The sequence below is a fragment of the Sus scrofa genome, chromosome 9 (assembly GCF_054392235.1).
Source record: "Sus scrofa isolate SSC_HxYL_T2T_F1_AM1 chromosome 9, Sscrofa_HxYL_maternal_Yorkshire_Landrace_v2.0, whole genome shotgun sequence".
NCBI classification, from domain to species: Eukaryota; Metazoa; Chordata; class Mammalia; order Artiodactyla; family Suidae; genus Sus; species Sus scrofa.
The window spans coordinates 93,533,560-93,555,595 of NC_139391.1; the positions used below are offsets into that span (position 1 = coordinate 93,533,560).

The 22,036-nt window shown below is 36.9% G+C and overlaps 1 protein-coding gene across 10 annotated transcripts in view; it reads right to left on the reverse strand.

Annotated features, from left to right (window-relative positions):
- Positions 1-22,036, reverse strand: part of TMEM196 (transmembrane protein 196) — a 303,486-nt gene that overhangs the window by 53,583 nt on the left and 227,867 nt on the right. For 2 of the 10 annotated variants that reach the window (XM_021063416.2, XM_021063414.2), the window contains exon 1: positions 4,506-5,362. The exons of 1 other annotated variant lie outside the window; for it this stretch is intronic. In XM_021063416.2, coding sequence (XP_020919075.1) covers positions 4,506-4,652 — 147 coding nt within the window. In that variant the 5' untranslated portion in view covers positions 4,653-5,362. Of the gene's footprint in view, positions 1-4,377; positions 5,363-22,036 lie in introns of those variants that run through there. 7 more of the 10 variants (XM_084978449.1, XM_084978447.1, XM_021063415.2 and 4 more) reach the window with 4 other exon arrangements.

Here is a 22,036-nt window from a genome sequence, read left to right on the forward strand (position 1 = left end):
AACCCACTGTGCGGCAGCGAGAACTCCTTGATTCCTTTTTTAACCCTTTGAACAAGAATTATTTATACATTATTGGCATAATTAGTTTTAAGATACAGATGTAAATATAGATTTGTAAGTTTTTTTCCTGAGGATGGAGCAGTGTTTCATCTCATGATAACGTATGAGTCTTTTTGTTACATATTTTGACTTTGGATAAAAATGATGTATTATCTGGCCAGAGACGCACTAGTTTTAAATTTTGTACATCTGAGGTAACAATTTGAAGGATTTCTTTCATTTTATTGCTTTGTTTTTCCTTAAAGTAACAGAAAAGATTTAAATATTAGAAATTACTTTTGGAGCAACTAACATTTATATACAACATTTCATTTGTGTTGCTATGGATCAGAATGTATAGTAGGTGAATTTCAACACAATCTAACAATTGGCCGAATCGTTGCCATGGTGACTCAGGAGTCCACATACTAAGTATGTGCCTTGATTAGGCTATAAATTTCACTCACCTAAAGTATCAGATTTATTAAGCAGAAAAAGTTATAGTCTACAAATCATGTATGCTCCAGAAAAAATAAGCAATAAAAATCACTCAAACTTTATATGATTTTGATAAGAAAAATTCTGAATATTTCAAAAGACTATATTTACATGTGGGGTGGTACAGGAGGCTAAGGAAATTTTTTTAATACATTTAATTTACGGAATGACTATCAGATAGAGATGGATGGAATTTAGCATGGTATGTGTCAAATACAACTCAGTATCAGATGTTTTTCTGGAAGCCACCATCTGAATCTTTAGATTTTCAAGTGCCAACTTAGAGCAACAAAATGAAAGGCTCTTGAATCTATGTACCACTAAATACAATCCAACTTCCATTATAGATGATGCACTGGAGAAAAATGATATCCCACAGGAGCTTAGAAACATAGCCCTGTCTATTTAACTCCGTCAATATATCTCACACATTGATTTATTTTGCATGCCTATGTCTATTTCAAAGCAGTTTATTCAATGGTTCATTCATTGTTATCTAGTAGTAATATCTTCTTTCATGCTTTTATTAAGGTATCTATAAGAACTATACCAAAAAATCAAGAAGAAGCCCAAAACCTATAAGGCATTTATAACTTTCTTTTGTTATGAAATTATAGTTAAATAATTTTTCCTTCAAATTGTGCATATCTTTTTGACTGATTATGAAATAATGACTGGAAATAGCCTGTATAAGTATCCACTTTGTGACTTTTAATCCCTTTTTCTTGGAACTGTTTTGTTTTTAAGCCACTTAAAAATTTTGTCCAATAATTTTTGTTATTTAAAGAGCAGTAATAATTCAAAATAGCCAATAATAACTTAAGTCCAATTAATCAAAATAATTTCCTGAATTTTTAGTGCCTTTGACCTAGATAAAAAATTTATGGTGTCAAGGTCTATATATAAGAAGTAATCCCTTCATAGTAAAGTTTTAATTTTCATTGGTTTCTAAAGTTCAATTTAAAAAATCTTGTATTAATGATACTTACGTATTGAACAAAACTTCATGACACTAATCAAAACACACTCTGATTATAAACTATGACCTGACAGGTTAATATATAATCCCATCTAGTGTTTATAAAATAATTAATAAAATACAAAAGAGATGAGTAGTTTTCAATACAGTTTTCTGCTTCATCTCTCTGGAGTCTTCTTGGGTATTCAGAATTGGTATTATTATTAAAACCATGAGAAAGTAAATTTATCACCTTAGACTGGCACATATGCTCCCATGGTCTGGTCCCAACCATTTTTTCCATTCTTATCTCTACTTCACCCACCTAAATCCCAGAAAAATAGAAGAGTCTATTCTTCCTAAAACACAACCCATCCTGTCCCAGTTTTTTGTCTTCATCCTTGCTGCCTAAAAGTCTCTCTCTTTCTCATGCCCTTCACTACTAGTCTGTGAACTCAGTACTAGTTGTTTGCATTTATTCAGTGGTTACTACATACTATGCATTTTACTAGGAGCAGTATTTCATATGTGCCTTCTAACGATCCTATTTTATGGAGTCTGAGAAAACTTTGGCTAGTGATCTAGACAGTAAGGGGCTGATGTGGGATTTGCACCCAGGCAGACTCCAGATTTCATACTGTGATACATTAATTCCAAGTTCCAATAAACTATAAAGAGCAAGAGAAAAATAATAGTTCTCCCACTGATATTTCCTTTCTCCTTTTTATCTACCCCTGTAACTCCCTGAAGTCAAACTAATTTCTCACCACCAATAAAGTTTGCGATGTACTCATCTTGTTTCCTCTGCTAGGCACTCTGATTCATCTTAGTAGTCTTTGTGTTAAATAGCAAAATGCCTTGCATATGGTAAGCCCTCTATAGATATTGGTTATATGAATTTATCATTGCCAGAATTTAGATAATTCAGACTGTGTCACAAATGACCTCTGAAAAAATATTTAAAAATCAATTTAGCAAGGTTATAATTTCATAAACAATGATCAAATTTGAGTGATTATTTTTTCATAAATTTGATTTTTAAAGTTCAGTTTATGAAAATGACCAACTCTTTGGACACTCTAGTTTCAAATCCATTCAGTCAATTACATGTTTTGTTTTGTGTTGTTTTACTGAATCAGACAATAGAATTTGAAACTATTATTTGAGAATCCTGGGAGAATTGTGTTTACTCTAAAGAAACAAAATGTTAAAAATGGAAACGATTCTTTATAATATGACTGTATATTTTACTATTTTATTTGGTTTTCACTGAACTGCTGCAAAATTTTCATTTTCTATACATGCACGTATGTAGACTCATCTATATAATAATAAATAGTCTGGAAAAGGAGGGAAAATAGCAATTAATTATTTTTCTTACATGATGCCAAGCAAATGTCACCACTTTTTTATTCTTGAAGATAAACTGGATCCTTTAGTACTATTCAGAGATAATCTTACTCACTTTCTTGAATTTCAGAGGGGAAGTGATTTGAAGAGTATTTGAGGGTTCTTTCTCATAAGGCAGCAAAAGATTACATTTTCTTGCCTTCAAATGTTGACATTACATTTCATTTTGACAACTATCTATAGAAGTTTTAAAGTCTAACTATTTCTGCTTAAATAATACTACTAACTACAGCTCTGAAATTAACCACTTCTACATATGATGTAAAATAATTAGATTTAATACTCGATTTTTAGTCTTTCATATTTACGTTTAAACTACACATTGATAAAATTACATAATAAAGAAAAAGGTAATTATTTGGAAGTTGGTGGTAAATTATTATTGCATCCAGAACAAGGATTCTTAGAAGAATTCACTGTTAGAATTGAATACCAATTTTCTTTTGTAATTTCTACAATTTAAAAACCATTAGCTCACTTTGAAAAGTTAAAATATTAAAACTAATTTTCTAAAGCACCATTATGCCAGTTTTAAGAATGCTAGAACTTCTCTCAAAAGTAAATTACTTCAGAATTATTCTTGAATTAATAAGTAATAATTTTCTTTTAAGTTACCTAAAGCACAAATAACTAAGCCAGGATTGTTAATTACACTCACTGATTATCATGGACAGACAACATCCTATTAAATTATCTTACAAAGTGGAATCAAGCTAGAGACCCAGAAGAATATGGATAGAGCAGCTATACGACTTAAAGAAGAAAAGCTGATTTTCACAATTAGGCTCACACTAGGATTAGTGCTAGTAGTATTTTATTGATCCTTGGTGGAAGGAATGGGTCTCTAAAGCTTTCCTGGAGATTTACTCGAAGTAAATAAACAAGAAGCTCCCTAGATCTGCCCTTTGACCTAGAGAATATTATGACATTTTCTTTGAGCATTAGTTACTCTTTAAGCTGAGTTATTCTTCAGTTCGAATGTTGTTACACATCACACTATTTGTTAACTTATTCACTAGAACTTACAAAAGAGTTTTAAGGTGCTATCAAGGGAAAATTAAGAGCAGTGTTTTCTGGGATAAAATGCTCCTTTCACACAACACATTTCTCTTCTTATCATATTGGTGTTGCCTTTAGTGTACCTTAGTCACTATATTACCCAGAAATAAATGCATAACTCTATTCTTGCGTTTAACGGGCATGAGAAAATGAGGTAACATTTTCATTTTGACTATCCTTGTTAAAGAAACGAGGCTAAGCGAGCCTGTCCTTGACAGGTGTCAGCCTCCTAATCAGCACCACTGGGCAGCCTTTTGCAGATTTCAGCCAGTGGAAATCCCCCCGCCCCCCAACTTAAACAAAGCCATTTAATTCGGTATTAAGACAACGTAAGGAAAAAAAAAAAAAAACCCACCAAATACTAATAAGTAAAAGACAACGTAAAGAGGCATAGCCTGCCAACATGAACCTACATGCAAGCCAGAGGAGATTTATAATTTTCTTCCTCAGGGAGGGAGTGACTAACACTCGCACACTGACCATCACCGTAAACAGGTAAAGAGAGTGAAATGGCTCAACGTACACACACCCCGCTCCATACCGGGGACGAGTCTCCAAGCTGCGGTTTGTGCTCTCGGAGGGCCAGGCTGAAGCTGACCGCCCCCACGGCCACGCTGGACACCCCCAGCCCTATCTCCAGCACAGAGAGCACCAAGAGGCTCCCAATAATCTGGCCGCTGGTGCACATCCTTCCTCGGTCATCATTCCTTTCAGATCAGAGAGGGAAACCAACCATCCACCTTCTTTCTTCCACTATCCTCCTTACCCCTTTTGCCCCCTACCAGACCCCAAAACTTTTCTTTCTTCACCAGCGAAGCATTATCCACAAGGACTGGATTTCCAGAACCGAGATCCTCTTCCCTGACCGGGCTAGAGGCAAAGAGTCACTCCACCCCCTGGCACGTTCAGACAGGATTCGTAGAAGGATTTTCCCGGTTCGGTGTTTGGAATCCAGGAGAGGAAATTACACCGGTAGAACGGCTTTCAAATAAGGAGCCGGAAACCTGGAGGAGCCATCGGAGCTCGGAGCCCGGCTCGGAGGCGCTGTCCAGAGTTCTGCCGCGTTCCAAGTCTCCGCAGGGAAACGCCGCTCCCTCCTTAGCTTCCCAGACCTTTCAGGCTCCCCTTCCTTTCCTTGCCAAGTATATGAGCTTGGCTTCCCTGAGATCCAAAGCGGAACTGCTCACAGCTTCTCTCCCCTCTTCTCCCTCGTCTTCTTTCCTTTGTTTTCGTGGTAACGCAAAGTGCTTCTACGAGTCCGTTGGTCCCCACGCTGAGCGGGCGGATGATATTCAGCACCACGCTCCTCGCAAATGCTGTGTCGCCAAAAAAAGCGACCTTGTCTGATGGCCTTTTTCCGTCTGGGTTTCTTCTCCCTCGTCGTCGTCCTCTTCCTCCCCCTCTCTCTTGATCTGATTCTTTCTCATTGCAGTGACCTCATTGAGTATTAAGAGGTTGACGGAGGAGGTAAAAGCTTGATCTGCTTGTGTCCAGAACCAATACTCTTGGCTGGCCCTTGAGTGGCCCGACCTCAGAATCCTTAAAACAGAGATCTAAGCGATCCTACCTTCACATCCCCCCCCCCCTCCTTTGCTCCTTTCTGGGCTCCTGCCCAGATGGGAGGGGAGGTGATGCCTACATCAACATGGGGCTCATCCTGGGTAAAAACTTTCTTCTGCGTCTACAAGGGGGTAGGGTGGGGGTACCGTGGGTAAAGAAAGACAGAGAGCAGGGGGGATGGAGAAAGGACAGACTCTTAAATTCACTAGGATTCCGAAGGACCATCACAGAAGAACTCTCTCTAGAAGAGCTACACTCAAGCCTGATTTAAGGAGCTGTTCACTCCCCACTGTCATGACCTATCACATTCAGTATCTGATGGTGGGGAATACACAACTGGCTGGGGCTTGCCTCCTATGGGGAAGTAGCCAAGGTTCCTCCTCAGCCAGCAGCTTACCTACATGTTTTGCCTAGCGTCAGCAGACCACACACCTGGGAGGTGTGTTTTCACTCAAATTTAGGAGCTCTGTACATTTAAGTAATACATTGTAAAGGGCATTGTTATTAAAACAAAAATCTGGCTCATTGCAAAGCTGTTTATGACAGTCTGCCCTTATCAGAATCATTAGGGCAAGGGCCAGCCATGGCTCAGGTGATTTTTTACTGTATTCTGATGACATGGGACTCTATAAGTCTGGGAATCACACAGTATGAACCCCATTTTCATGTCCCTGATTTTACTTCATGAAACATCCCAAGGTGTTCCCAACACCTTCATATACCCCCACTTCCCATCAGGAAGATCCAGGGAGTAGGGGTATGTGAAAGTGTTGGTGGGACATCTTTCCAAAAAAAACTGGCTTCTGGGGAATTTGGAGGTGAAGGAAAACAGAAGAAAGGCGGATTGGGTTAGGACACATTGTGAAAGAGCAGAGGATTTACCTCTGAATGTATGCAGACTAGACCAGTGCAGTTATCTCCCATTAGAAACATTTTCTCTTTTTTAAGAAGAACCCGAGTGACGAGAAACTAAAGTTAAGTGATATACAATCTCTATCTAAGTGTCAATTTCAGTTTTCTTAAATTTGATTCAAGACTTGTTTCATAGTTAAAATTCAATTATATAGTATAATTCACTTTTCTGATGATCTATTTATATTACGTATTTAAAAAAATTGAGACTTCTTCCCTTAAAAATAAAAAATCAAGGAAAATAAAACTATAAATTATTAGAGTCTTAATAAGTCTTAAAGAGTCTTCACTTATGGTGTTATTTGGAGAACTTAAATATTTATTTTCAGTAATTAGTGAATTTACTTTCCACTTTTTGAAAACTCAGTCCATGAAACAGCCAATCATCAGAATCCTTCAAATAGTTTTTGGCTTTAATGAAGAGTGTTTTATTTTATTTAAACCTTGCAAAAGTCATTTAAATGATCCAATTTATGTGTAGCAATAATGAAGTATCTATGTTGCCTAACTTTTTGTTTGTCTTTTTAAAAAAAATTCTTCCCCATTGAAAAGAGAAAGCTATAGTAATTGTTAAAATAGATTAGTTGATACACCCATATAAAAGAGTATATATAGGAAGGGAAATTAATTTTTAGAGAACACAGAGGTATTCTTAACAATGAATAAATTTCACAGTGAGAAAGAAATGAGTAAACCATGTATTATGATTGAACTTTCACCTTTGAATGTAATGGTTAGAAACATGTTTTTTTTAAATACTCAAAAGCTGAATCATATGCCCAAATATTATCAATTTTCAGTTTGTGAAAATCAAATGTATATATAAAAATTAAATCTATCCTCACTTATAAATGACAGTCAATGAGTCATGCTAAAAGAGAAGCATTTATAGGAATAAAATAAAACAATCATCCCCACAAAAAAAAATTAGTTTTGTATTTAAAAACATGAAAATCAGTGTTGTTAAAACTTGCAAAAGAATCTTACATTACTTTGTCTAGGACAAAGTGTAATTTGCAGGTCCTTTTAAATGATGAAAATATCTCCACCCCCAGGTTAATGTAGGACCGCTGAATTTTACTCTTAACCATGGAAATCATAGCAAAAATAGTGGGTTCAAATTAGAATCCTCTACCTCTCAAATTTATTTATTAGAGAAAGAATTAATATAAAACAATAAATCAAGAGAAAAATAAATTACACTGCTGTCCAAATATGAGTAGCTCTATAATGAGAGGATTTAATTTTTATTATGCCATGGTGCACCAAAAAAGCTATTCATGAGATCCTCTGATAGATACATGGTTCAATACTTGCACTTCTTCAATAGGAGCAATAGTATAAAAAAAAATCTCAAGTTTGCCACCTGCTGGTTTATATAGGATACAGTGAATATGAATGTGTAGCTAATCTCAAAATAATTCTTATTAAACTTACTAGCTAATCAGAAAAATAGCCTGCATAATTGCTTTAAGAATCTAAGTTCCAATAAGTGTATGAGAGTTCTGAGATCTTCTGTACATTTTTACTCAAATAAGATTTATAGAATTTTTTATATTGAAGTATAGTTAACATACATTGTTTAGGTGTACAACATAAACATTTATATACATTATGAATTGATCACCACAAGTTTAATAATCATCTGTCACCATACAAAGTTATTACAATATTATTGACTATATTCCTTATGCCATATGTAGAAATTTTAATACACAGATATAGGAAAATTCAGGAGTTGGTAAACAAATACCACCTGTCTTTATATAACCAAGTAAGTTGATGAAATAATCAATTCAGTCACCAACATAAGGTTAGTAAGTGAAAAGCTCAAAATTTTTAAATGGTTAATCTTGAGTTTTGTTTTGTTTTTTTTTTTAATGGCCACATCCATAACCATAAGCATATGATAGTTCCCAGGCCAGGGTCTGAATCCAAGCCACAGCTGCAACCTACATCACAGCTACAGCAATGCTGGATCCTTTAACCCACTGTGTGGGGTTGTGGATTGAACCCATGCTTCTGCAGCAACTCAAGTCACTGTAGTCAGATTCTTAACCCACCACACCGCAAGAAGAAATCCAATATTTGATTGAAAGTGTTCAAGCTATTAAAAACTAAATTTATATGGTGACCTTGGACAGTGGACTGAATGACTAGAGTAGTATAGAAGATAAAAGAAAAGAAAAATCACAAAATTGTTACAAACTATTTACTAGTAAGTGGTACGAGTCTGTTTAATATTTTAATACTCTTGTCAGTGTGGATAGAAATGATTGTACCTAAGACTTAGCAAGGAGGTTACAAAAAACACTTTTTTGCCTTATTTAAAGCTCAAGAAGAAGAAATAATTACACCTGAATTTATCTTTTGCCTTTTTTGTCTTCTAATGATAGTATTGCTCAGAAGTCATTATCTAATAGTATCATTAGTGCTTATGAAAATTAAAGAAAATATAGTACTTAGAACTGTATTTATCACAATTTTCCATTTATGTCTGAACTGTCTTTTGATTTATTTTATTTTATTTTATTTTATTTTCCCAATGTACAGCAAGGGGGTCAGGTTATCCTTACATGTGTACATTACAATTACATTTTTTCCCCCACCCTTTGTTCTGTTGCAACATGAGTATCTAGACATAGTTCTCAATGCTAACTCAGCAGGATCTCCTTGTAAATCTATTCTTTCTTTCTTTCTTTTTTTTTTTTTTGAGGCAGAACGTTTTAATTTTTTTTTTCCCACTGTACAGCAAGGGGGTCAGGTTATGCTTACATGTATACATTACCATTACAGTTTTTCCCCCACATTTTCTTCTGTTGCAACATGAGTATCTAGACATAGTTCTCAATGCTATTCAGCAGGATCTCCTTGTAAATCTATTCTAAGTTGTGTCTGATAAGCCCAAGCTCCCGATCCCTCCCACTCCCTCCCCTTCCCATCAGGCAACCACAAGTCTCTTCTCCAAGTCCATGATTTTCTTTTCTGAGATGTTCATTTGTGCTGGATATTAGATTCCAGTTATAAGTGATATCATGTGGTATTTGTCTTTGTCTTTCTGGCTCATTTCACTCAGGATGAGAGTCTCTAGTTCCATCCATGTTGCTGCAAGTGGCATTATGTCATTGTTTTTTATGGCTGAGTAGTATTCCATTGTGTATATATACCACCTCTTCCGGATCCAGTCATCTGTCGATGGACATTTGGGTTGTTTCCATGTCCTGGCTATTGTGAATAGTGCTGCAATGAACATGCGGGTGCATGTGTCTCTTTTAAGTAGAGTTTTGTCCGGATAGATGCCCAAGAGTGGGATTGCGGGGTCATATGGAAGTTCTATGTATAGATTTCTAAGGTATCTCCAAACTGTTCTCCATAGTGGCTGTACCAGTTTACATTCCCACCAGCAGTGCAGGAGGGTTCCCTTTTCTCCACAGCCCCTCCAGCACTTGTTATTTGTGGATTTCTTAATGATGGCCATTCTGACTGGTGTGAGGTGGTATCTCATGGTAGTTTTGATTTGCATTTCTCTTATAATCAGCGATGTTGAGCATTTTTTCATGTGTGTGTTGGCCATCTGTATATCTTCTTTGGAGAAATGTCTATTCAGGTCTTTTGCCCATTTTTCCATTGATTGATTGGTTTTTTTGCTGTTGAGTTGTATAAGTAGCTTATATATTCTAGAGATTAAGCCCTTGTTGGTTGCATCATTTGAAACTGTTTTCTCCCATTCTGAAAGTTGTCTTTTTGTTTTCTTTTGGGTTTCCTTTGCTGTGCAAAAGCTTTTCAGTTTGATGAGGTCCCATGGGTTTATTTTTGCTCTAATTTCTATTGCTTTGGGAGACTGACCTGAGAAAATATTCATGATGTTGATGTCAGAGAGTGTTTTGCCTATGTTTTCTTCTAGGAGTTTGTGGTGTCCTGTCGTATATTTAAGTCTTTCAGCCATTTGGAGTTTATGTTTGTGCATGGCGTGAGGGTGTGTTCTAGTTTCATTGCTTTGCATGCAGCTGTCCAGGTTTCCCAGCAATGCTTGCTGAATAGACTTTCTTTTTCCCATTTTATGTTCTTGCCTCCCTTGTCAAAGATTAACTGACCCTAGGTGTCAGGGTTTATTTCCAGATTCTCTATTCTGTTCCATTGGTCTGTCTGTCTGTTTTGATACCAGTACCACACTGTTTTGATGACTGTGGCTTTGTAATATTTCTTGAAGTCTGGGAAAGTTATGCCCCCTTCTTGGTTTTTGTTTCTCAGGATTGCTTTGGCAATTCTGGGTCTTTTGTGGTTCCATATAAATGTTTGGATTGTTTGTTCTAGTTCTGTGAAAAATGTCATGGGTAATTTGATAGGGATTGCATTGAATCTGTAGATTGCTTTGGGTAGTATGGCCACTTTTACAATATTGATTTTCCCAATCCAGGAACATGGACTATCTTTCCATTTCTTTACATCTTCTTTGATTTCTTTGATTAAAGTTTTATAGTTCTCGGCATATAGGTCCTTTACCTCCTTGGTCAGGTGTATTCTGAGGTATTTGATTTTGTGAGGTGCAATTTTAAAAGGAATCGTATTTTTGTATTCCTTTTCTAATGTTTCATTGCTGGTATACAGAAATGCAGCTGACTTCTGAATGTTAATCTTATAGCCTGCTACTTTGCTGAATTTATTAATCAGTTCAAGGTGTTTTGCGGTTGAGTCCTTAGGGTTTTCTAGGTATAGTATCATGTCATCTGCATACAGTGACAGTTTGATCTCTTCTCTTCCTATATGGATGCATTTTATTTCTTTTGTTTGTCTAATTGCTGTGGCTAGGACTTCCAAAACTATGTTGAAGAGCAGTGGTGAGAGTGGGCATCCCTGTCTTGTTCCAGATTTGAGTGAGAAGGCTTTCAGTTTTTCCCCATTGAGGATTATATTTGCTGTGGGTTTATCATAAATGGCTTTGATTATATTCAGGAATGTTCCCTCTATACCCACTTTGGCGAGGGTCTTGATCATGAATGGATGTTGGACTTTGTCAAATGCTTTTTCTGCGTCTATTGAGATGATCATATGATTTTTGACTTTTTTTTTGTTAATGTGGTGTATGATGCTGATTGATTTGCATATGTTGAACCATCCTTGTGAACCTGGGATGAACCCAACCTGGTCATGGTGTATAATTTTTTTGGTATGTTGTTGGATTCGGTTGGCTAAGATTTTGTTGAGAATTTTTGCATCTATATTCATCAATGATATTGGGCGATAGTTGTCTTTTTTGGTGGTATCTCTGTCTGGTTTTGGAATGAGGGTGATGGTGGCCTCATAGAATGTCTTTGGGAGTATTCCTTCTTCTTCAACCTTTTGAAAGAGTTTAAGGAGGATGGGCACCAATTCCTCTTTATATGTTTGATAAAATTCACCTGTGAAGCCATCTGGCCCTGGACTTTTATTTGTAGGGAATGATTTTATGACCTCTTCAATTTCATTTCTAGTGATCGGTCTGTTCATTTGGTCTGTTTCTACTTGATTCAGTTTTGGCAGGCTGTAAGATTCTAGAAAATTGTCCATTTCTTCCAGATTGACAAACTTGTTGCCATATAGTTGTTCATAGTATTCTCTTATGGTTTTTTGTATTTCTGCTGTATCCGTTGTGATTTCTCATTTTTCATTTATAATTTTGGTGATTTGGGTTCTTTCTCTCCTCTTTTTAGTGAGTCTGGCCAGGGGTTTGTCAATTTTGTTCACCTTTTCAAAGAACCAGCTCTTGGTTTTATTAATTTTCTCTATTGTTTTTTGAATCTCTATTTTATTGATTTCTTCTTTGATCTTTATAATTTCCTTACTTCTGCAGACTTTAGGCCTTTTTTGTTCTTTTTCTAATTCCTTTAGGTGGAGGGTTAAGTTGTCAATTTGGAATCTTTCTTCTTTTGTGAGAAAGGCCTGTATTGCTATAAATTTCCCTCTGAGCACTGCTTTCACAGCATCCCATAGATTTTGAGAGGTTGTGCCTTCATTATCATTTGTTTCAAGGTAGTTTTTAATTTCCTTCTTGATTTCCTCATTGACCCATTGGTTTTTTAGTAGCATGTTGTTTAGTCTCCATGTAGTAGGTTTTTTCTCTTTCCTTTTCCCATGGTTGATTTCTAATTTCATGGCATTGTGGTCAGAGAAGCTACTTGAGATAATTTCTATGCTCCTAAATTTATTGAGATTCGCTTTGTGTCCCAACATGTGGTTGATTCTTGAGAATGTTCCATGAGCATTTGGGAAGAATGTGTATTCTGATTTTTTTGGATGTAGTGTCCTGAAGATATCAGTTAAGTCTAACTTTTCTATTGTTTCCTTTAGGATCTCTGTTGCTTTATTGGTTTTCTGTCTAGAGGATCTGTCCATTGATGTGAGGGGGGTATTAAGTTCTCCTACTATGATTGTATTCTCATCAATATCTCCCTTTATGTCTGTTAATATTTGTTGTATGTATCTGGGTGCTCCTGTATTTGGGGCATATATGTTGACGATAGTAACATCTTCTCCTTGGATGGATCCCTTAATCATTAAAGTGTCCTTCTTTGTCTTTCTTTATGTCTTTTGTTTTAAAGTCTATTTTGTCTGATATGTATGAGCGTTGCGACTCCTGCTTTTCTGTCATGCCTATTGGCATGAAATATTTTTCCCCACCCTTTCACTTTCAATCTATATCTATCTTTTTTCCTAAGGTGAGTTTCTTGTAGGCAGCATATTGAAGGTTTTTGCCTTTTTATCCACTCAGCCACTCTGTGTCTTTTGATTGGGGCATTCAGCCCATTGACATTTAAGGTGATAATTGATAGATGATTATTTATTGCCATTTGAACCTTGTGTTCCAGTCGATTCTATGGTTCTCCATTCTTCCTTTCTTTTTTTTTTTTTTTTTTTTTGGATGGCCTCCTGTTATTATCTGCTTGAGTGTATTTTTTTTTCATTTTTTTGCAAATGCAATATTTGGTTTTGGCTTGTGGTTGCCCTGTTTTTTAAGTATGCCAACCCCTTCCCATAATTGTGTGTTTTAGCCTGATGGTCCTGTAAGTTCAAACACTTCATTATTATATTAAAATTAAGAATGAAACATACAAACAAACAAAAAGGGTTATTTACTTCCTAACATCCCTTGCCCACATTTTATGGTTTTGATGACTCTTTTTTATTTTTTTCTTTTTAATTTTATTTTGTTTGAAGCATGTTCATGATTAAATCTGTATGCTGGCTTATTTGAGTGACTGCTCTCTGATTGTGGTTTCCTCAGTCCTAGTTCTTCCTCTTCTTCTTCTTCTTTTTTTTTTTTTTTTACTTTCTTTTTGGTTTAGAGAAGCCCTCTCAATATTTCCTTTAACCTGGGTTTGTGTTGCTGTATTCTTTAAGTTTTTGTTTGTTGGGAAACATTTTTATTTCCCCTTCTATTTTAAATGATATTCTTGCTGGATAGAGTATTCTAGGTTGCATATTTTTTCCTTTGAGCACTTTAAATATCTCTTGCCATTCCCTCCTGGCCTGTAGTGTTTCTGTAGAGAAATCAGCTGATATTCTTATGGGGGTTCCCTTGTAGGTAACATTCTGTTTTTCTCTTGCTGCCTTTAGGATCCTCTCTTTATCACTAACTTTTGCCATTTTTATTATGATGTGTCTTGGTGTGGGTCTGTTTGGGTTCAGTTTGTTTGGGGCCCTCTGTGCTTCTTGTATCTTGAATCCAGTATCCTTTAGATTTGGGAAGTTTCCAGCGATAATTTCTTCAAATATATTTTCCATCCCCTTATTTTTTCTACTCCTTCTGGAATTCCTATTATGTGTAGATTGGCCCGCTTTATATTATCCCATAGGTCTCTTATATTGCTTTCCAGTTTTTTGATTCGGTTTTCTGTCTGTTGACCGGATTGAGTGATTTCCATTATTCTATCTTCCATATCACTGATTCGTTCTTCTGCATTATTCATTCTGGTTTTTACTGCCCCTAGTTCAGTTTGCATCTCTGCAAATGAATGTTCTAGTTTTTCTTGGCTCCTCCTTATATTTTCTAGTTCCTTTCTGAGGGTATCTGCATTACTGTTCATATCTTCTCTTAATTCCTTCAGTATTTTCACTATTTCTCTTTTGAACTCCAGGTCTGTCAGACTGCAGAGATCTGTTTCATTGTTGACTGTTTTAGGTGAGTTCTCCTGTTGGTTTGACTGGGGGTGGTTTCTCAGCTTCTTCATCTTGCTTGTTGTTTTCTTTCTCCTGAGGGAGTTGTACTCTCCGTTATCGGGCAGTGTTTGCCTTGTCACTGCCGTGGAATATTTCCTGAGGGCTGGCGTTGTTGGTCAATCTTTTTTGAGGCAGTGTGGCTTTTCTGGAGTGTTGATGGGGCTAACAGTGTTTCTTTGAAACAAAGGAGGACTTCCTGAGGGCAGACAGGACTGGGAGGTCCACACCATGATGGTAGCAGATTTCACTTGGTCATGCAGAGCTTGCTCTGGTGTTTTTAGGCTGCAGGGTTCTTGCAGGGGGTTGGCGGTATTGGGCAGCTGCTCCTCAGGAGTGCAGCACCCCCTGGGGGCTGGAGCATCTATCTGGGTCACTGAGAACCTAAGAGGCTCTTCCCTAGGGCAGCCCAACTCAGAAGGACAGCCTGAGAATGTAGGCGGATCTTTTCACAGTCTGGCTGAGCTTGTTGCAGCTTTTCTGGGCTGCAGGGGCTCTTCCAGGGGGCTGGTGGTGCTGAGCAGTTATTTCACGGGAGTGGGGCACCCCCTGGGGGCTTGGGCGGGTAGCAGGGCCGTTGGAGACCCAAGAGGCTCCTCCCCAGGGCAGCCCGACTCAGAAAAACCGTCTGAGATCTTTTCCCGACTCGGCCAGGCTTGTTGCAACTTTTCTGGGCTGCAGGGAGTCCTGCCTGGAGCTGGCAGTCCTATGCAGCTGATCCACTAGAGCATCCCCTGGGGGCTTGTGTGGGTAGCAGGGCCTTGGAAACCTAAGAGGCTCCTCCCCGGGGCAACCCAACTCAGAAAAACCGTCCGAGAATTAGGCCAATCTATTCACAGCCTGGCTAAGCTTGTTCTAACTTTTCTGGGCTGCAGGCCTTTTCTCGGGGGCTGGTGGTGTTTGGTGCTGCTCTGCGAAAGTGTAGCCCCTCCAAAGGGCAAGGAGGCCTGTGCAGGGACAGCCCCTGCGGTTGTAGGCTTCAGGCAATTTTTGAGGCCAGCCCACCTGGATGGCAGGCAGCCCCAGGTCCGGTGAGAGCGTAGGGGTGTTGGTGGTGGGGGGAGGAGATGCACTGGGAAGCACAGCTTTCAGCTAGCTAGCGGGCCTGTAAGCTTGCTGTGGCGTGGGGGGTATTCTATGGGGACCCACCCCTTCTTCTCTCCCCTCCCCAGCACGGGCGCAGACCAGGCTCTTCTCCCAGGTTCCCTCTGATGCGGCTTTCCACTTCCCCGCTCCTAGAGTATTATTCCCTTCCTCTGCGACAGCTTTGTTTTCTAGTCTCCCAGGCAGTCTCTGCCCCGTCAAATGGTTTCTAGACCTCCCAAGCAGTTTCTGCTCTGCCCTGCCCCCCCAGTCCGGGGACTAACCTCTGGAGCTGAGGTCTCGGTGCCCAGCCCCCACCCAGGCGGCATCCCCCGGCCCTTTCTCAGGGACTAACCTTCGGAGGTGAGGTCTCGGTGCCCAGCCCCCACCCAGGCGTCCCCCGGCTCCCTCTCGGGGACTAACCTTCGGAGGTGAGGTCTCGGTGCCCAGCCCCCACCCAGGCATCCCCTGGCCCCCTCTCGGGGACTTGTCTTTTGATTTTTAATGACTCTTAAGCATGTGAAAATCCCAAATTATGTATTTTACAAAGATTTCTGTTTTTAATAGTCTATTTGTACTCCTTGCTTTTATGGAGTAATGAGGTCTGGATTTACCCTCCCACTATATACAATATATGCAAATCTAATCTTTTGACCATAGGCATCTAACATACCATGTTACAGGAAGAGAGATGCCAGAATTCACCTTGTGGTTCAGCGGGTTAAGAATCTGACTAGTATCCATGAGGATGCGGGTTCCATCCCTGGCCTTGCTCAGTGGATTAAGGAACTAGTGTTTCTGCAAGCTGCGTAGGAAGATGTGGCTTGGATACTGCATTGCTGTGGCTGTGGCGTAGGCTGGCAGCTGCAGCTCCAATTTGACCCTTAGCCTAGGAACCTCCATATGTCACAGGTGTGGTCCTAAAAAGAAAAAAAAAAAAAAAAAGGAGAGGGGTACCAAGCAGAGCACAGTAGTCTTAAGAAATTGTGGGACAAACAGCAGAGTTCTTTTTTTTAATGGCCTTACCAACAGCATATGGAAGTTTCTGAGATTTGACTTACACTGATACCAGGCTGGGATCGAACTCACACCTCCGCAGTGACCTGAGCCACTGTAGTGGATTCTTAACCCACCGTACCACAGCAGGAACTCCCAAACAGCAGAGTTCTTGAAGGCTGAGGTTGCCAGAATTTTCAGGACAGAATAATAGAGAGGAGGGTGTTTAATGAAGAAAGGGTTCCATAAATCGCTACAGGGCTCACTTGGGTCTGTTGTTAAGTGTGAGCCATACATATCATGATGTACAACTCCACAAGGCTAGAAATGGAATGACCAGAAAACTAAAATCTGAAGCTTACAAGATGTCTGGGAAAAATTTCAGGTTCATAATAGCTGACAAGGTTTCTTATTGAACACTCAGCCTTTGGTGGATAAACAGATGTAGCGCACATAAGTAGTGGGACTAAACTATGGACGGAGTAAAAGCAACTTTATACCTTACCTAAAAATTCTTTAAAACAGGCCTCTAAAAGATCAATCTGTTTGGTAAGTAACTTAACAAAGTCTCATACACCTTAAAGAAGATGACAAAAACTATCACTCAACAATGTAAAGCTCACAAATTATATATCCAATTAACACCTGATATATGAAGAACCAGGAAAACGAGATCCATAACTAGAATATCAGAGATGATGGAATTAGATAACACTTGAAGACCTCTATTATAAATATTAGATGAAGAGAAAAAAACATTAATGTAATAAATTGAATTTATAAAAAAAACAAAATATAATTTCTACAGATGATAAATTGTAAATCTGAAATGAAAAACAGTACATCTGAGATTATTAGCAGATAAGACACCAAAGAAAATATTAGTGACTTAAGACACAGCAATAGAAATTAAAATTACACAGAGAAAGATCTCAGTACAAATTAAATCACAGAGGGAAAAAAAGACTGAAATTCAATGATCTGTAGAAAAATTCAGGAAGTGATATATGGACATAATATAAGTTCTAGAAGAAAAGGTAGGTAAAAATATTTCAAGTAAAAATGGCCAATTATTTTCTAGAATTGGTTAAAACTACAAACCTATATATCCAAGAAGCTCAACAAACTGCAAGTAGAATAAACAACAAGGCATACCACAATCAAATCACTAGAAACCAGTGATAAGGATTAAAAATTAAAGGTGGGAGTTCCCACTGTGTCTCAGTGGGTTAAGAAGCCAATGTAAGGATGGAGGTTCTATCCCTGGCCTTGCTCAGTGGGTTAAGGATCTGGCATTGCTGCAAGCTGTAGCATAAGTGGCAGATGTGACTCAGATCTACTGTTGCTGTGGCTGTGGCTGTGGCTGAGGCCTACATCTGCAGCTCTGATTCAACCTCTAGCCCAGGAACTTCCATATGCCTTAGGCACAGACATAAAAAGGAAAAAAAAAAATTAAAAGCAGTCAGAGGGAAAAAGGACACATTTATGAATGGAAGAAAAGAAGCAAAAATTACAGACTTCTCACCTAAAGTTACTCAATCCAGAGGACAGATGAATGACAACTTAAAAGTACTGAAACTTTGAAACAAACAGAAAAAACTATTAATGTAGAATTATATTCCCAGCAAAAATACCTTAAAAAGTGAAAGGGAAACAGATCTTTCAGATTAACAATCAAGCAGAATCAAAATACACCAAAAGAAAACTTGGATCTATATAAAGGCTGAACATAATAATGGTACATATACATATAACTGTAAACAAAATTTGTTCTCAAGTTTAGTCTCAAACAGACCCCAAAAATGCACTGAAACCAGAGCTGCCATCTAAGAAACATAGTTTACAGTTCTAGCACAGCCAGAAACAAAAACAAAAACAAAACAAAAAACAGCTGAAACAAAGAAATAATGCTTACTGAAGAAAAATAACAGAGTCCAGAATCTTTAAAACTTAATATCCTTAACCCTAGATATAATAAAATTATCCAACATATGAAGAATCAAAAAATGAAAAAGCAAGTCTGACCAGAAAATAAATTAGGTGATGGAAATAACACATAGAAATTTTAAGACAATACTTAAAATTATCCCCAATGAACTAAAAGACAACATTTTTTCGACCAATAAATATTTCAGTAGAGAAATGGAAAACTTCAGAAAAGATAAAATCAATTTAAAATGGAAATTATAGAAGTTAAAAATACAATTTTTGGAAGCAAATAATTGACAGGACTTAGCTCAATTAACATAGAGAAAAGTAAGTTCATTTTAATATAGATAAATAAAAATTACTAATTATAATAGTTATAATAAACAATATAAATATTTAAAAATGAGTAGTGATGCAGGAACCTGTTAAATGATGTCAAATGCTCAAATATAGGTATAACGGGAATAGAAGAAGGGGAAAGAGAATTTGACAGAAAAATTTTAAAAATACAGTGGGTAAAATTTTACAAATTTATGAAACAGGGAAATTCACAAATTTGAGATTCTAAATCAACACAAAGCAGAGAAAACATAAAGATGCTAAGAACAAAGCACAAGTTAATGTCAAATTGTTGAAATCCCAAGATAAAAAACATCTCTTAAAAGCAACAGGAGAAAATGGCATATGTGTCAGAATCAATGACTTCTCATCAGAAACCATAGAAACCAGAAGACAGTGGAAAGCTGATATCAAGGGCTTAAAGAAAAAAATAAATCAATCCAGAAGTCTATCTATATACAGCTAAAATGTCCTTTAAAATAAAGGCAAAATAAATATACTCAGATCAAAGAAAACTAAAAATTCATGTCCTTTACACTTGAACTGCAAGAAATCACAAGAAATGGCAAAAAAGGACAAAACAAAAAACAAAAAACAAAAAACAAACAAACAAAAAACTAAGCAGAGCTACATAATTAAAAAGTCAAATAGGAAAATGAAATGGAATTCTAAAAACTGTTTTTTAAAAAAGCAGGGAAGGCAAAACTCAGAAACAAAACACAGCTGAGACAAGTAGAAATCAAAAAATAAAATGGCACACAAGTATCAAGTGATATTAATAATTAAGTGTACTAAATATTAATGGAACAAAATTACAACTAAAAGGCAAAGACTGTCAGAAAGAACAAAAGAAAAGCAAGAGACTCAACCATATGTTGTATACAAGATACACACTTTAAAGAAAAAAACACAGAGAATGGAGGGAAAAAGATATTCCATATTTTACAATTAATAAAAGATGAAAGATACTCCCCCCAAAAAAACATACTCCCAAATAAAAAAATATCTACTCCTATATCAATTAAAGATAAAATATACTCCCAAATAAAACGGACATATAAAGAGATATAAACGGACATAATAAAAGGAAAAAGTGATTAACACACAGGTTATGGTAGTTAGCTTCTTACAATGTCTTACAGTGATTTCTGCCTACTGATAATCAAATCCGTGTATAATATTCTCCCCTTGAATGTGGACTAGATCTAGTGACTTATTTCTATCTAACAGAATTTGGTAAAAAGTGATGGAATGTCACCTCTGTAATTAGGTTACAAACGACTCTCATTACCATTTTATGGTCATCTTATTGCTTTCTCTGTGTATTTTTAAGAAAGTATGCTGATGACATTTGGAGGCACACAAGGCAAGGAATTGAGGGCAGCCTCAGAGCAACAGTTAATAAGGAATTAGTACTTTTAGCCCAACAATAGGAGGAGAGACTGAATCCTGCCAACAACATGAGTAAGCTTGGAAGCAGATCCTTGATCATATGAGCTATGAGATGACTGCAAACCTCGCCAACAACATAAATGTAAGTAAAGATCCATCTAAGATGCACTTAGATACCCAATTTCCAGAACTGTGAGACAAGATATGTTTCAAACCATTAAGTTTTGGCATAGTTATTTTTTTTTTGAAAAGAGCAATGGATTAATTAATACAAAAGCATAACAACCATAAATGTAAAAAAATCCCAATAACAGAGTGTTAAAACACATGAGGCAAAATTGACAGAATTTAAAAGAGAAATGAAAAATTCTACCACATTTGGAGATTTTTCATATTTAATTGATAGAACAAGTAGAGAGGAAAAAATCAGCAAATATGTAGAAGAAACAAGCAAAACTATCATTCAACTGTTCTAAATTATAAACCAGGGATAATATCTGTTGAAACTTAATTTCTACCATAAAAAGAACCAGGTGCTTGGCTATTGATGTTCAGTAAAATTCAGTGTCCCACCCAAATTTTTGCTGCCAGAAATAAAGTTTTCATACTTATTTCTGATTTCTGATACTCTCTTAAACACTTTAAAAATGAGTCTTAAGATATTTAATAATAATTTTCATGCATTTGTTAATTGAGCAATCATTTATATAATTATTTCAGAGACAAATTGATGAGAACAAGCTATTGGTTAAATTAACAAATATGAAAAATGGGTTAGGATGGAATGGTAGAGTTGATAGAGCATGAGAATCCTTCTGGTTAGATTTCATCCTATATTTAAATTCCTGACCTCTTCTTCGACTCTTCCAGTGACTAGGAACACATTTCATTTAAAAAGTCTGAATATTAGACCAACATCTACATTTTTTTTTAATTCTATCCACAGTACTGAGTTCTACCTTCTGGAACAACAGAGAACAAGTAAAGACTATTTTTGTTATCACGGTTGTTCATATGGTTTATAATTTCCATGCGTTGTGTTAAGATCAACATTGAAGGAGAAAATTTGAAGTCCATTAAAGATCATATAAAAATGGGAGTTCCAATTGTAGCTCAGTGGGTTAAGAACCTGACATACTGTCTGAGGATGTGGGTTTGATTCCTGGCCTCACTCAGTAGCCTAAGGATCCAGTGTTGCCACAAGCTGGGTGTAGGTCACAGATGTGGCTTGGTTACAGTATTGCTGTGGCTGTGGTGCAGGCCTGCAGCTGCAACTCCAGTTCAATCCCTAGCCTGGGAACTTCCATATGCCATGAGTGCAGCCCTAAAAAGACAAAATAAAATAAAACAAAATAAAGTAAAATAAAATAAAAAAATAGTTCAGGTAATTGATAATAGTGAGTCTTAATTTGTTCCTATTTCTCTAAAGTAAAACCAGTTACAACTGTGTAAAGTACAAGTTATATTCTGATAAGGGCCAAGTACTGGAGGGTAATTATCTTCTGTATTTTTGTAAATGTGCCCTATATTTTGGGCCACACTCTAAACCACCAATTCATACTGAGTTTACTTTTTTTTTATTTTATGAACTTTTTAAAATATGATTTTTATTTTTCCCATTATAGTTGATTTACAGTGTTCTATCAATTTCTCCTGTACAGCAAAGTG